Raw genomic sequence first — 17,110 nt, 5'->3', positions numbered from 1 at the left:
TTTAAATTTTCCTTACATAGGTTTTGTGGTTCTTATTGATTTCCTTCTTAAATATTTAATCTTTGTTATTGCTATTCTAAAACACAGTTTTCTCTATCATGACATCTTCATGTATGCTTGCACAATGAATGGCACTGATTTTTGTATGTTAATGCTATATACTGAGACCTTACAAAAATCTTCTTTGATTGGTTTAATTGATTCTGTAAGGTTTTCCAGATATACTATCATATTATCCAAAAGAGTGTTATTTCTTCATTACCAATTCTAATGACTCTGACTTCTCTTCTAACTGCATTCTAACCATAGTACAATGTGAACACAAAGTGGAGACACTGAGAATCCTTGTATTAATCTTGAATTTAGTGGAAGTATCTCTAGTGTTCCCCATTAAGTAAAACTGGCTCTAGAGTTAAGGGGTGTGTGTGTGTGTAATCATATTAAGGAAAGTACTCCTTAAATCCTATGTTCTTGGTATTTTTAACATGAATGGGTGTTAAAATTTCCCAGAGATCTTTTTAGCATCAATGTAGATAATCATATGATTATCTGGGAAATTTCTGAAAGCATGTTTAGTCAAATGATCCCCATGGCCATTAAAACATCTAGCTTTGAGCAATGTGACTTCCACGCGCAACTTCATCCACATGAACAAGCTATAAAATCCACTACAAGGTAACAGAATGTCAAGTATAGCTCAAAGCTGCAAACCAGTTAAAGGTTAGAGAACAGGTACCAAAAACAATTATTTTAGATTTAGAATAGTTGACCTTCCATACTTTTTTCTTGCAATAATTAGGCATCAACCAGTTAAGATTCAAAAATGATATTAAATTTTGCTCCATGAGCTATAAAATGAAAACAAATACACAGTACAAAGTAATAATGCAAAGTGCCCAATATATACTAGAATTCAAAAACTATATAAAAAAAAAGTAGCATATCAGATGTAATTTTTGTCAAAAGTGTTAGTCGTAAAAAAAATTGAATACTTAATTTTAAATTTATCTTTTAATCCCAGAGCCATATGGGAATTTCAAGTCATCCATGGGTCATCTGAATGGTAAATATTAATAAAAAATTGAAAAATAACAATGATTAACAATAGAGAATGGCAAAAAAATCCCAAAAAACAAAAACAAAACAACAAAAAAACCCCCATAAAATCTCAATATGACAAACTCAAGAATGTTAATGAAATGTTTAAAAAGAAAAAACAAAACATAAGCTTTTACAAATAGATTGATGTTTTTGTTTTATAAAATAAGTAGCACTTACTGAGCACTTAATACGTGCGAGGCACTGTTCTAAGCACTTTATGTACATTATTTTATTTACTTTATAAACGCTCTATGAGATACATACTGCTACTATCCCAATTTTACACTGAAAAAATGAGGCTTATTCCAATTGAAGTCTGAACGTTGGTTTTTTTTAAAGACTATCTTAGACATGACACCAAAAGTAATCCCCATAAAAGAAAAAAATATGGTAAACTTCACCAAAATTTAAAAAAAAAACAACAAAAAAAACTTTCTCTGTGAGGGACATTAAGATAATGAAAAGGCAGTTGAGACTGGGAGAAAATATTTGTAACTTACTTACCCAACAAATGACTTTTATTCAGAATATAATAATCTTTCAAAATTCAATGATAACAGAACAAATAGCCCAATTTAAAAATGGGCAAAAGACTTGAACAGACACTTCATCAAACAGGATATACAGATGGCAAAAACCATATGGAAAAATGTTCACTAATTAATGCAAATTAAAATCAAGATGGAATGTCCTTCAACAAGACTTCAGTATCAACAGATAAACTGTGATAAATCCATATAATGGAGTATTGTACTACTTACCAACAACAAGGAATAAACTATTGATACACAGAACAATTTTAGATGAATCACAAAGGTATTACTGTTAAAAGAAAACAGTATGATTATACACTGTATGATTCCATTTATATGGAATTGGAGATTCCCAGAAAGACAAGATCAGATTGACAGAAAACAGTGGTTGCAAGAGGGCAGGGTAGGGGGAGGGTGTGACTATAAAAGGACAGCACAAGAGAATTTATTATCTTGACTGCAGTGGTGGTGATACAGTCTATACACATGTTAAAATTCATAGAACTCTGGGCTGAACCCGTGGCGCACTCAGGAGAGTGAAGCGCTTGGGAGAGTGAGGCGCTTGGGAGCGCAGCGGCGCTCCCCCCGCGGGGTCGGATCCTATATAGAAATGGCCGGTGCCGCTGACTGGCTGAGCAGGGTGCGGGCGACACCAAGCCAAGGGTTGCGATCACCTTACCGGTCCCAAAAAAAAAAAAAAAAAAAAAAAAATTCATAGAACTCTACACCAACCAAAAAATGTTAACTTTACTACATGATAATAGGGAAAAAAAGGAAAAAGGGAAAAGCTGACAGGACCATATTGGATCATATTCTTATTCATATTCTTATCCACCTAATGTCTCTTTAGGTCGTTGCCTAGAGACAGCTTTATGCTGAAGTAAATAAAAGGTGGGAAGAAATTTTTTAAAAGACAGTCTACAGATGACTTAGGTACTCCTCAAAAGTTAGGTACATGTGTTATAGATGAGGTCAACTGAATATCAACCAGCCCAGTCAGCTGCCTGTCTTTTTAGAGTTCCTATTCTTCACTTCTTTCACTTTAAGACTCAAAGGCAATAACTTCTCTCACTTCCCACAAGCTCTATCTGCAACTCAGCACTGGTTCATCCTGTGACAGAGCTGGTGATAACAAGATGGGACAAAAAGCGGATGGCAAACAGCAAATGCTACTACTCCATACCATTCTTTTCCTAATAACTTTCATTCTCTACTCTCCACCCCCATCCTCACTCCCAGGTCCTCACTTTCCTATTTTTAAATTCAGTGAAGTAATACCTAAGACAGTCACTGAAAATGACTATTCCCTATCAGTCTTTTATATCCCTAAAAACTGTCACTAACACTTAGGAGGATGACTTTTTTTTACCTATTCTCATCATCTTGTTTCCTTTCCAGAATTTTACAGTAGTAAAATCCCAATATACAATCTAACAAAGACTTTAGAAACTCTCAAATTGGATAAATGCATGCTTCAGGAATATGGCAATTGGAGAGTGAAGCTAACACAATATTTTGGTTCCTGATTGGTCAAGGAAGGAAAGAAACCTTTCTCGAGTTAGTAGCAATAAAAAATAGAAAAGGAACCAGTGAGGTGACAGGGAAAAAAATAAAAATACAGCTCACTAGTCTAGAGTGGACAGCATATTAGAACATTTCTGTCATGTAGTCATCCCACCTGTGCCTGGACTCTTCCTGTGTCAGAAAATAATGAGGCAACAGGGAAATGGTGCAGACTGAGAATGATCTCAGGAGTTATTAATATATGTACTACAAATAATTTTTAAGTTTTTTACTGAGTGATGGTACTTAGTTCTAAACTTAATTTCCTCTTATATTTGTCACAAAACAACATAAATAACTTGCATTGGATGTCATTTTCAGGCTGCTTTGAGGTATGCATTTGTTTTTATAACTGTTAAGTTATAGGAACCAAGGAAAGTGGAGACTGTAGGAGAAAGACAGATTGTCACAGTTTTTGCAAAATGTTGACCCTGGATTTTAGAACCCTAAAAATATATTAGTAAGCTTCTTTAGTACAAAGTTTAAAAATTCTCTGGCTCTCATGTTGAGAAATATACATACATTATAACCTACCAGCGTAGTAACTAACTCCATACAACTGGTTTGCTGGTACGTTTTTCTACTGCCTTTCAAGGTAGTGAAAGAAGTCACAACCTACACATTTGGTAAGAAGTTTCTCCTCAAATATAATCTGCATAGAAGCAAGTATTTATTAATAGTTTAATCTGTTTAAAGCAAAGGAAAGGAAAAAAAGGGAAGGAATGAGACAGGAAAAAAAGAAAGAGGAAGAAGGAGGAAGGGAGAAAAGGAGGGAGGGAGGGAAGGAGGCAGAAGCAAGCCATTTACCTAAGGCCAACACACCATTTCAAGTAAGTGAAGCAAAGGTTAAACTACAATTTATTTAACTAGCAATAGTCGTATGATAAAAATAATTAAAATAATTAAAAATAATCTATCAAGCTGCCTGGGAAAGATTTTCTTCATTAAATATACTACACTATTACTGTTCCAGAAAGAGAAAATAATAGGCTTCTGATTTCACTCCTTACATAAACTACATTTTATAATATCTGAAAAGTACAGAAATGATTACACTTAAACTTTTATCCTTCACTTCAATGGCTCCTAAAGAAATTAATAGTAAGAGTTTATTTTTCCCATATCTATATGGGTTTCTGGAATAAAATTTGTATTTCTTAACATAAATCAGTACAGATGGTCCCCAACTTAAAATGGTTTGACTTAGGATTTTTCAACTTTAAGATGGTTCAAAAGCAATACACATACAATAGAAACCATACTTCGAGTAGCCATGCAACCATTCTGTTTTTCACTTTTGGTATAGTATTCAACAAGTTACATGAGACATTTAACACTTTATTATAAAACAGACTTTGTTAGATGATTTTGCCCAGCTGTAGGCTAATATAAGTGTTCTGAGCACATTTAAGATAGGCTAGAGGCCAAGCTATGATGTTCAGTAGGTTAGGTATATTAAATGCATTTTCTAATTAACCCCATCACAATTTGAGGAGCATATGTATATGCAAATATAAATGGCTTATCAGATTAACAGAGGCCTACCTTTAGACAGTTCTGAAAGATACAAAAGTTCTTCAGTGTGCTAAAGTAAAACATCTCTCATCAAATCTGTACTTTGGAAACATCAAGAACAAATACCTCCTGTTTTCTCAGTTTTTTATTCTTTCTCAAAGCAATTGCTTCAATAGATTCTAGTCAATTAAGGTTTCTAGGTGGACCATCATTTCCATTTAATTTTTCCATTTCCATTCTTCATTTTTCCACATATCTTAAAGCTTAAAGACTAAATTCTATATAAAAACTGAGAATCAGCCAAGAAAGAACACCAAGAGAAGGTATGGCCAACACGGAATCTTCTAAAATCAACCTACAGTATAACCTGAATGTGTTTCACACTGTTTCAAAGTGAGGGGACAAGACTGTGTTATGACACGGAATCAGGGACGGTGGGAAGAACACCTACCTACTGAAGCAGTAGCCGAGTAGAGAGAAATACAGTGTTGAATTTTCAAAGGACAAAAATCTGCCTTGATAGGCAAAAAAGGTCTCTTCAGCAATTCAACACGTATCTACGAGAGAAAAACGAGCCAGAAACCCTAATATACCAACAGGAGGTGAAAACTGATGTTTAGAAGGGTAAAAAATTAGAAAGCACCTGAAAAAAAGCTTTCCTACCTTAAAGCCTTTTGATTTGGGGCCTGCACATGACCTTGATTCTTCCTGTCCTGTCACCATTACTTTCCTTGTCTCCTAGCAATCACTGTCCTCTCATCTGGTATCCACCTCTTAGCTCTTCTAAGCTGCAGCTATACTCTGTAATATAAGTCACAGCAGAAGTACCTATTCTCTTCATTTCTAACTGGCAAAATCTTTAAAAAAATTAATAGTAACAATATCCTGGACTGGCATACAAAGATTCCAGTGCAGAGTAGCAATTTTCATTTTTAAAGTGCGATGTGCCTCTATTCCTCAGAGTAAAACAGGTTTTTTCCCTTTTCAACCTCACTATCCCTTTACTCTCAAACCCTCTTAGGCTACTACAAAACTATAGTATCCTCAATCCAGATGAAGAAATAAGAAAATCCCAGTGGAGAGCTTTCTTGCTTGAGGCTGTAACAACAGCCAGAGAACACCTGCGTGGTTTTTAAATTCTCACTTCAAAATTAGTTTATGTGCTGGCTGTGAAGATGCTGGCATCTCCCACTCATGTTACTAACATCTGATTTTAATAATCAAACACTTCTGAAATATGTAGGCTATATTTTCTAATAAGTCCATTTCCTGAAATACACTTAAAGAATATGACATTCTAAGCATCTAAAGGGCTTTGCCATTTTTGGAAACCACTGACATGTGAAAGATTCTCTCCTCTAAGGAAATTGGCAGTGTTTATTCTTCTTAACGGATAGTTCCCCTGAATTTCCGGGGAAAAAACCACGCAAAAAAAAGTATGTGAGAATTCTTTTCTAACTGTAATAAATCCACTGGAAGCCCAAGAAAAAGACCTTTTGTTAACTACTGTCTGTAGATTATACCACTGTCATAAGAGCAAAACTGTCCCTTAATTTTTAAAAGATACTAAAGGAAATTTCCCAATAAAAATCATCTTCTACATATCATAAAATCCTCACCCTCAAAAGGTTGAAGTCACATATGGTTTTACAGATGAGTTTGCCAACCTTCCACTCCCTCTTAATTCATCCATAAATAATTTACATGTGTTTCTAAAAGATAAAGCCATTTTTTATTCCCAATTCACATTTTTACTCCAAGTAGAATAGTGGTTAACACTGAATTTTATTGAATTAAGTGGTGACTTTTAGGAGTTTATGTTTCTGAAGTGATTTTTTTTTAATGGAATTAAAATCAGTGGCTTTAAAAGTACCGGTTGAGTATCCCTTATCCAAAATGTTTGGGATCAGTTTGGAATATTTGCACTATACATTCTGGTTAAGCATCCCAAATCTGAGAATCTGTAATCCATAGTGCTGCAATGAGCATTTCCTTTGAGCTTCATGTTGGCACTCAAAAAGTTTCAGATTTTGGAGCATTTCAGATTTTGGATATTCGCACTTGGGATGCTTAACCCATGCTAAATTTATTTTAAAATGTTTTCCTCTCTTGCAAAATTAATTTAGTTAACAAGGATTATTGGAAATTGCACAAAATTCATGTTTTTTTAAATCAAAAACATCCCTTTACAGAGAAAGTAAGGACTAGAAAATAGAGCTACTTGAAAAATAAATTCATCTAGCTAGGGTGAGGAGGTTTGGTGTTTAATTTTCAAATTTTGATAGTAATTTATACAAATTCTTCATGTTTTATTTTGTCAGTTTTACATTTCTATATCTCCAGAAATCCAGTTTGTGTAAGTTTTTAAAATGTATTAATGTATAATCATATTTTAACTAAAATATCTAATATAAGGAAAAATGCTACTGGAAACGACAACCAAGCTACAGATTTGTGAAACGTATCACTGTTTTAAAACAAAATCAGTTTGAAAAGATAGATACTTTTACCCATACTTTTTATTGAAAACAATCTACGTATACTTAGCAATCCTCATCATCTTATAAAAAAGCTGGCAAACTTTTTCTATGAAGGGCCAAACAGTAAGTATTTTCAGCTTTGTGGACCAGACAGTCTTTGTCACAACTACTCAAATTATATTGCTGTAGCATGAAAGAAGTTGTAGAAATACATAAAAAATGAGAATGGCTATATTCCAACAAAATCTTATTTACAAAAATAAGTGGTGGGCCATACTTGGCTTCCAGACCACAGTTTGCCAATTCCAGTCCTATAAAATAATCTGAAAGTCGCAGAATTAATCCTTCTAGTTTCTCTCTATGTCCCAGGGCCTATTGCGCCATACTTGGCTTCCAGACCACAGTTTGCCAATTCCAGTCCTATAAAATAATCTGAAAGTCACAGAATTAATCCTTCTAGTTTCTCTCTATGTCCCAGGGCCTATTGTCTTACTGTTGAGATAGAAAATTGTATCTAGGCTCTCCCATTCCCAAAGCTTCAGTTTTGGAATTTAAACGATTCAGTCGTAGAACTTGAAATGAACTTACTCTTTCCTTGCCAAAGGACCCCAGCCAATTTCAATTCAATTAAAGAGAAGTGCTCCCTGGGTAAGCCATCAAGAGCAGTTCATAAGACTCTAGTAAGGAATCAAAGCAGGTAAAGGTTTTACTCTACCAAAAGACTTTATGAGACAGGTATTATTATTCCCAATCTTCAGATGAGGAAACTGAGACTCAGAATAAGTTAGTCATCCAGGGTCTGTTCCATAACCAATACCTATGTGTCTACATCATACTGCCTCCAGCAAACTGAAATGATAAAAACAAAAATATGGCAAATCAAAATATGTAATTAGCTATGTCTCCTAGAAGTCATATCTCAGGTCCCTTAAGGGAAATATTGTTTTGTCAACCTAATCTGGGGTTTTTTTTGTTTTGTTTTGTGTTTTTTTTTTTTTTTGTCTTTTGTCTTTTTTTTTTTCCGTGTCCGGCAACGGATCGCAACCCTCAGTGTTGCCCCCGTACCGGACCGGGGACCAGCAACGGGATTGCAACCCTCGGTGTTGCTCCCGCGCCTCGCTCAGCCAGTGAGCGGGAACCGGTCTGTATGTGGGATCTGAACCCTCAGGCGGGAGCGCCGCCGCGCTTCCCAAGCGGCGCACTATCCAGAGCGCCACCGGGCCGGCCCTGTTTGTTTGTTTTTTGATGAAAGCTATGATTCAGTATTTTAATCACTGTTTCAATATTTTTTTGGACATTTTTGTTCTAACCAATTACCTATAAAATAACAAATCACCAGAAAAACAACAAATTCCTTTTCAGATTTTATGATATCTGTGCTCCTACCTGACACTGATTAATAGCTGCATGGTTGCCATGGAATGGAGACTGTCTTTCTTTATCTCGATGATGCCGACTGCTGTGTTTACTTCTCTGCAATTGCTGGCGTAATTTTGCAATCTAAAAAGGGAAAAATAACAAGAACACCACAGTGTTTTCCACTCTAAATAAAAGCACATTTGCTTAATAAGAACCAGTAAAACAGAATCTTAATAAGTCCGTTATATTTTTAAATCATATCACAAAATCCAATAAGATACAATAATACAAAATTTTTATAAACATATACACACATACACGCGTGCATGTATGTATCTTTCTCTTAAAAAGAAGCAAAATTATGTTCCAACATTGTCCTCATCCTTCAAGCTTCCCAAGTACTACACAAATGAAGTTTTCAGCACTTAGAATAAATTACATTACAGATTTCACAAATAATTCAAAAATAACGATAATTATTCCCTCAGTGCCCCTACCATAAGTCAACTTTTATTTAGATTTCAATTTCTCTATCAAACACCTAAACTTCAACAGCTTCAAAAACTAAATATTTTTTTTTTTTTTTTTTGGTGGCTGGCCAGTACAGGGATCCAAACCCTGGACCTTGGTGTTATCAGCACTGAACTATAACCACGTAAGCTAACTGGCCAACCCTGAATTCATTTTTAAACACTATTTAATTTTGTGGGGCTGGCTGGTTAGCTCAGTTGGTTAGAGCACGGTGTTAATAACACCAAGGTCCAGGGTTTGATCCCAGTGCCAGCCAGCCTCCTCTGACACCCCCCAAAATTTCAATTCAAGCCACAAATGCATTTGCAAATATAATCTTTAAGTGACAAATGCAATTTCAACGAATACCCCATATTATTTATTCCTTGACTGATTTTTTCCTTTTTATTTCTACATTATGTATAAAACGCAAACATCATTAACTACAGGTATGGAAAATGGTAATCAAAGCATGGGGCCACAATCAACTTGGTAGTATTGGGTTTCTAAATTTCAGAAACACCACCATATATAGAAAAATAATAAATGTGATTTGTATCACTACAATTTTATAAATCTGATGATGGTATTATTTTGACAGGTACGGACATTTCTTAAAAAAACAAACAAAGAAAAACACATCGTCAGCTCAGTAATGTGTACACTTTCCTTTTCAAATCTTTCATCAAATCAATACAATAACTGTTTTGCTGTTGCTATTTCTCAAGTCAAAAAAAAAAAAAAAAAAATCAATGGAAAGTGACAAATCCTTGCTGCCCACAACTTCAAGGAACTAGCCAATGAGAGGATCAAATTTCAACACCCACTTCCTTGGAACTATTTTCCTGACCTCCTTAAGTTGATCTGTACTGCCCCAGGATGCTGAGCGCTTGTGAGACCCTTTCTTCTTTTCAGAATATTCTTCAGCCCATGCACTCTCTGTCTACAATGGAAAAAGAGGGAAGGGGTATTTTAACAAAAATCATTTAACAATAATGTATACTATGATTTTTTCTATTATAAATACATTCCCATTACAGAAAAATTAGGTATTAGAAAATATTTAAAATAACAAAAATTATCCACAATACTCTCAGCACCACTTACTTCATTACAATTAATAATTTAGCATATTTCTTTCATTTCTATTACTAATAAAAATTATTAATTATTTCCACATAATTTTAATTATACTGTAAATAGAGTATTTATTAAACAAACAGGTATAAAAAAAGATACATGCTAAAAATAGCTAACATTCTTGTGCTCTTATTATTTGTGGGGCACTGTGCTTTCATACACTTTATCTGATTTAACACATATTAAAAGTTCTACAAGTTTTGCAGACAAGAAAACTATAACAATGAGGGGTTAGATAAGTTTCCTAAGGTCTCAGAGCTAGGAAGTAGCAAGCCAAGAAATAAACCTAAGAATCCAGAGTTCATAATCTCAACCTCTATGCTATGTCTAGTCTTGCTTTAAGTATCTGCAGAGAATAGCCTCAAAAATGTTAAGTCTTTAGAGGTTATGCCAAACCCCGAATTTAAAAATAGTGTATCAGAAAATAAAATATAGACGAGTTCTTGGCACATGAAAATATGCTCAACCTCACCCATAATAAGAGAAATGCAAGTTAAAACTTCCCCAAGACTGGGCAATTTGAATATATAAACTCTCTTACACTGCTGGTAGGAATGTAAATTAGTGTAGCCTTATAATGGAGGGATTTGGCAACTGCTGTCAAAGTTATAAATGCACATACTGTGTGACACAGCAACTCCTCTAGGGTAATTTATACTGCAGATGTACAAAATGCACATATTTATGTAAAAAATGACATATTCATATGATTCCTTGTAGCACTGTTCTTACAAGTAAAAAATTGGAATGATGTAAATTAATTGGACTTATTTAGCACTAGCTAAATAAATTATACTATATCTTTACAACAATATTATACAACTATAAAAAATTAGTAAGGAAATTCACATTGTACAGATATGAAATAATCTCTACAATGTATTGTTAAGTGAAAAGTCTCAAGGCTTAACACAGTGTGTAAAACAACTGACTTTATATGAGACTGCTAGGAAGCATATAAACCTATGTAAATTATCTCTGGAAGAATATACATGGTTACAAAAGAAAGTGGTACCAGTGGCTGCATCCTAGGAGGAAGAACTCCACGATATATACCCTTCTGTACCTCTGGAACTTTGTACTACAGTAGTCCCACCTTATCTGAAGTTTCAGTTAAGTATGGTCAACTGCAGTCCGAAAATATTAAATAGAAAATTCCAAAAATAATTCATAGGTTTTAAATTGCATGCAGTTCTGAGTAGCATGATGAAATCTTGCACTGTCCTGCTCACTCCAGCCCAGGATGTGAATCATCCCTTTGTCCAGAGTATCTAAGCTGTATATGCTACCCACCCATTCGTTAGTCACTTACTAGCCATCTTGGTTATCAGATCGACTGTTTCTCAGTATCACGATGCTTGTGTTCAAATTACGCTTATTTTATGTATATGCTACCCACCCATTCGTTAGTCACTTACTAGCCATCTTGGTTATCAGATCGACTGTCTCTCAGTATCACGATGCTTGTGTTCAAATTACGCTTATTTTACTTAATAATGGGCCCTAAAGTCCAAGAGTAGTGATTCTGGCATATTGTTATAATAGTGGTATTTTATTATGAGTTTTCTGTTGTTAATCTCTTACTGTGGTTAATTTATACATTGAACTTTATCATAGGTATGTATGTATACGAAAAACATACTATACACAGGGTTCAGTACTACCTGTGATTTCAGGCATCCACTGGGGGTCTTGGAACGTCCCCTTATCTGTGGGCACTACTGTACATGAATGAATGCACAGCCTATTCAAAACAATAAAAAGTACCTGGAAAATACTGTGCATAGTTTGACTATCCTTTGCACTTTTAACCTACCAATTACTAACTATAAAATGATGCAGTTTTAAATGGGGAAGAAAAGGAAAGGTTTTCCAAAATCAAGGAACTATCATCATAATTAGTCATTGCCCCAGGCCTGGACCTCACAGCAAAAAGAACTTCATTCTGACAATAATCCTTAAAACACTGAATCAGAAGGAAGGGTTGCAATTTGGTCAACTTCCCAGCACTCTATGCCCAGTTCCTCCTTAATCTCCATCTTCACTTTAGGGTCACTAATTGATACAGTAAGTTCCATAATAGAGATGACACCTATTATGTTCATTATTTCTCATATTAGGGTCCATAGGCTCTAAATGTTTGTTGCTAAAACACCTGTCAGAGAGACCAACCTAGACCACAATAAATAGGACCACAGAGCATAAAGTACCAAAATCAAAGTAATGATCTTAATATTAAAAAATTTTAAATCTTAACAAACACATTGTTAGTATACAGCACAGTATGCATGGTTCAGATAATATATGTTGGTGTTACACAAACTCTAAATCTCAGCTCAGTTATATAACATCTTTGTCATTTTAGACAACTTATTTTTCCTATATGAATTTTATTTTCTTCATTTATAAAAAAGGAATATTATTTACTAAAATTGTAAGTTGAATTTAAGGGGTTAATATATGTAAAGGGTTTATATTTTTAAGCACAGCGCCAAGAACGAAATAAATAAATGTTAACTATTATTTTCACCCTATTACACCAAATAGTCATTACTTATTTTGTTATCTCTATAGTCATGGAGATATACGGAAGAATATAGAGAATTCTTTAATCAAAAAGAAAAAAATTGGCTGAGTCATAATTTCACTTAAAAACAAAGTCCAGATAAAAATAGAAAACTTTATCAAAATATTTTTTTGAGTTGTAATCAAATGTACATGATAACAGGACACTATAAAACATTATAAATGGGGAGAAGCAAAGCCTGGCTCTTCAGAGTAGTCTACCGGTTAGCACATCTCTCAGTGAGAGCTAAAGCAAGGAGGGCAAGAGTAGGAATGTGCTCTCTGTGTGTAAATGTCTATGAGTGTTATCATCTTTACACTCTAAAACCAAAAAAGAAAAACTCTTTCACATATTTTACATTATTATTTATATTAAAACTTTGGGTTAGGGCCGGCCCAGTGGCGCACTGCTACAGTGTGCCGCTTGGGAAGCGCGGCGGCGCTCCCGCCAAGGGTTCGGATCCCACATACAGACCGGTTCCCGCTCACTGGCTGAGCAAGGTGCAGGGAGCAACACTGAGGGTTGCGATCCATTGCCGGTCAAAAAAAAAAAAAAAGACAAAAAAAAAAAAAAAAACTTTGGGTTAAATCATGAAGACCTACATTGTAAATATAATTCCAAATTTAAGAATTGTTTGTTCAAAATTTTACACTTACATTTTAGATTTTAGTTCGGTGTTTAACTCAGATCTTACTTGCTGAGGTTCTCAAATATAGTTTGTGGGGGGGGGTTGGCTTATACCTCTCTCTATATAGCTAGTATATAGAGTAATCTCCTTAACCTATGTGAAAAACAAGGTCACAAAAGAATGTGTAGAATATGATATTTTTTTTAAAAAATCACCTTTTTTTTCTTTTTTTGTTTTGCAACCTCTAGAAAAATAACTGACTTAAGCAAGGATCATCAATGGATACTAAAACCATTAGATAAAAAGTTACCAGGAAACAGGATATTATTCATGTGGCATCAAAAATTACCCCACAAGAGCCTGCCCAGGGTCTTAAGGCAGAAGCAGAGGGCAAGCCCCCTCCGCCCAGATGCAGGCAAGAATCAGCACACCTGGTGTCCTTAGGCAGGAGCCAGGGCCAGCCCCCTCCAACCAGAAACAGGTGAGAAACAGAGCACACCCAGGGTCCTAGGCAGGAGCCAAGGGCAGCGTCTCCCACTGGGAAACAGGCAAGGAGCAGGCTGAAAACACCAATATCATGTGGGTAGCCAACCACAGCCACCGCCACCGCCACAAAAGTGACTCAACATCACAGCATTTGCCACAGCTACTGAGCAGGCAGCCTACCAGACACCTGATTGCAGTGACAAAAGGAGAGTCACCAGTGAAGACTGGAAAAAGAAGAGGATGTTTCTTTCCTCAAAGCCCACTCCAGTGTAACAGAAGAAGCAACTGCTCTACCATACCCCTGCTTTATTTCTGACTTTAGTAAATTGTCTTCCCTCTTTTTTTCTTGACTAGTCTTGATAAAGGTTTGCAAATTTTGCTTATTCTTTTGAAGAACAACAAAAAAAGAACTACTAAGCAGTCTACAAAGCACCACTGATGTGAATATTTTATTCAAACATTAATTTTACATAATTCTCTTAGGGTATAATAATCTTTATATATATTGTGTAACTTGTTAAATGTGTAACTATTGTTCATTTTCTTTGACAGACTTTGTTATGGGAAATCAAAATCAAGCTCAAAACTCATTTCTAAATTAATTAATTATTAAAAATTACCCCCATAAATTACTTACTAATTGCAAAAGGAAAAAGTTTATTTCCTCTACAAATGTGTAGGATAATTCATTTTTAAAAAACTTACTGAGAACTAAAAAGTATGAGAATGAGCTATTCTAAATGACAAAAGACTAAAGAGAATCCAAGTGCAATGTATGAATGTCAGATTGAATCTTAGTTTTAAAAAAAGGTAAATATTAACAAAAACTGGATGTTACATGATATTATGGAATTGTTAATTACGTTAGGTGACATAATGCTATTGTGGCTATATACATCACACATAGTAATATTCCTGAAAAAAAGAAAGTAATGACTTGAATCTAATTGTGAAGAAACAGATAAACCCAAATTGAGAACATTCAACAAATACACTGGTCTATACTCCTTAAAAAAAAAAAAAAAAATCAATGTCTTGAAAGGCTGAGGAACTACTCAAAATTAAATGATACCAAAGAGACAAGACATCCAAATGTCATATGCATTCCTTGACTGCGTCCTAGCTTACAGAAGAAATTGCTACAGAGAACATAATTGGGGCAAACGAAAAATTTGAAATATGCATCATATATTAAATAACAGTACTGTATCAATGTAAAATCCCTTAAATTTGATAATTATATTGGTAATATTTTTTAAAAGTCTGTTCATGTACATGAAATATTTAAGAAGAGTCAGAATGTCAACAACTTACTAATGATTAGCAAATAATAACAGTAACAATAACACAATTATATATACAGACAAAGAAAGCAAAATGGGCATGCATCACGTGGTAAACACAGGTGAAAAGTATACTTGTGTTCAATCTATTATTCTTGAAACTTTTCTCTAGAGTTTTTGTTTCTGTTTTTCCAAAATGAAAACTCTAAACAGCATTAGGGAAATTATTAAAGTAAATGATATTAATTTTAAGTATAAAAATAAATTCAAGGAAAAGCACAGAAATATAAAAATTACCTACATATTTATTAAGAACAAGTTAAATATAATATTAAGAGGATTTATTACAAAAACAAAAAAAGTAAGCATAAAGAGCAACAAACAGCTTTGCTAATTTCAGTGATAACATGTTCAGGGCAGTGTCATGCAGCTCCAGCCACCAGAGCCCCACACCCCACAGCCCCAGCCACTGGAGCTCCATGCTGCGTGGCTCTGGCTACCCACAGCTGCACCCACCAGTGCCCCCAGGACTTCTGAGCCTATCCAGTAAAACAGAGACTATAGAATCCACCTGGAACCAAAACTAAAACACCTAACCAAACAGGCAATATAAACCAGACCTACAGGAGGGAGTGTTTCTCCTCAAAAGTCACTGTGAAGTAATAGAAGCAACTGCTCCACCAGATGACCAGACAGCAATGTAGGGAGATAATAGAAATATAAAAAAACAAGAAAATATGACACCACCAAAAAAATATAATAATTCTCAAATACCAGACCCCAAAATGAAGGAAACCCTTGAAATGTCCGAAAAAGAATTCTGAGCAACAATCTTAAAGAAACTCAGTGAGATACAAGACAACACAGATAGACAACACAAAGAAATGAGAAAAAAAATCCAGGACACAAGAAGGAAATTTACAAAGAGATAAACACCATAAAAACAAACATACCAGAGCTCCTGGAACTGAAGGACTCATTCAACCAAATAAAAATCACAATCAAGAGCTTAAGCAGCAGGGTAGGACAAGCAGAAGAAAGAACTTCTGATCTCAGACTTCTGGTCAAGAGGGCAGAACGAACAGTCCCCAGCATCACTCTCTCCCACAAATCAACCAATTTACAACTATAAAAAAGCAATGACAGCCAAGCTGGGGCCACTGATTAAACTACTATATTCAGCTCATTTTAGGCCCTTTTGGGTTCATTTGTAGGCCAGGCCTAGCGCTAGGACAAGGATTAGGGCAAGCGTTATGGTATTAGTTTAAGGCTATTTGTTTGGGTAGCTCATGGGAGTGGTAGTAGAAGGGCAATTTCTAGGTCAGGGGAAGAGGAGGAGAGATCTATGGAGTACATGAATTAGGGAGAAGCCACAATGAGAGAAAATCCCACTCTGACTGTTTTGAATCCTGGCTGCTTCCAGGCTGGAGCTGCTGAGGGCACAGAGCAGGAGCCGGAAAGTTGTAGCTGTGCCCTTTGGATGAAGTTGCTTGGAAGCGGCAGGACAGAAGAGGCACTTGGTGCCCCCAGGCCGGCAAAACCACTAATAGGGTTCCCATGGACCCACTTAGGAGCAAGGAGCCACAACAACTGAAAAAAAGGAGCTGCTTGGAGGCCAGTGAGTCATTGGAAGGGACCAGAGCACTGCCCAACACATGGGAAGGGTTTGGAGCACGGGTGGTGGGGGAGACAGGCCCACCGGGAAAACACTGGGGCACAGCAAGGACAGCTGATCTGTCCCCCAATCAACACAGGACCACTCAGTGGAGACTGGTCAGGAATACAGAACTGCACAGAATACAGTTTGATGAAAAGACTCTGGCCCAGACCAGAGTGTCTAAACAACCCAGGTGGCACTGGATCTCACTAGATCCGGAAGTACCTATAAAGTCAACCACTAAACCCTGAGCTACACAAAAAGCCTTCCCTAGGGAATCAGCAGCAAA

The 17,110-nt window shown here is 35.5% G+C and overlaps 1 protein-coding gene across 1 annotated transcript in view; it reads right to left on the bottom strand.

The window, feature by feature from the left end:
* The window catches only part of FAM117B (family with sequence similarity 117, member B), a 58,585-nt gene that overhangs the window by 26,323 nt on the left and 15,152 nt on the right, over positions 1-17,110 (bottom strand). Inside the window, exons 2-3 of the mRNA XM_008592124.1 lie at positions 9,912-10,004; positions 8,579-8,692 (exon numbers count right to left, since the gene is read on the bottom strand). Coding sequence (XP_008590346.1) covers positions 8,579-8,692; positions 9,912-10,004 — 207 coding nt within the window. The remainder of the gene's footprint in view (positions 1-8,578; positions 8,693-9,911; positions 10,005-17,110) is intronic.

Source organism: Galeopterus variegatus, unplaced genomic scaffold (assembly GCF_000696425.1).
Source record: "Galeopterus variegatus unplaced genomic scaffold, G_variegatus-3.0.2 Scaffold7609, whole genome shotgun sequence".
NCBI lineage: Eukaryota > Metazoa > Chordata > Mammalia > Dermoptera > Cynocephalidae > Galeopterus > Galeopterus variegatus.
The sequence above is the reverse complement of the archived record's forward strand: the minus strand, read 5'-3'. Positions and strand labels throughout refer to the sequence as shown.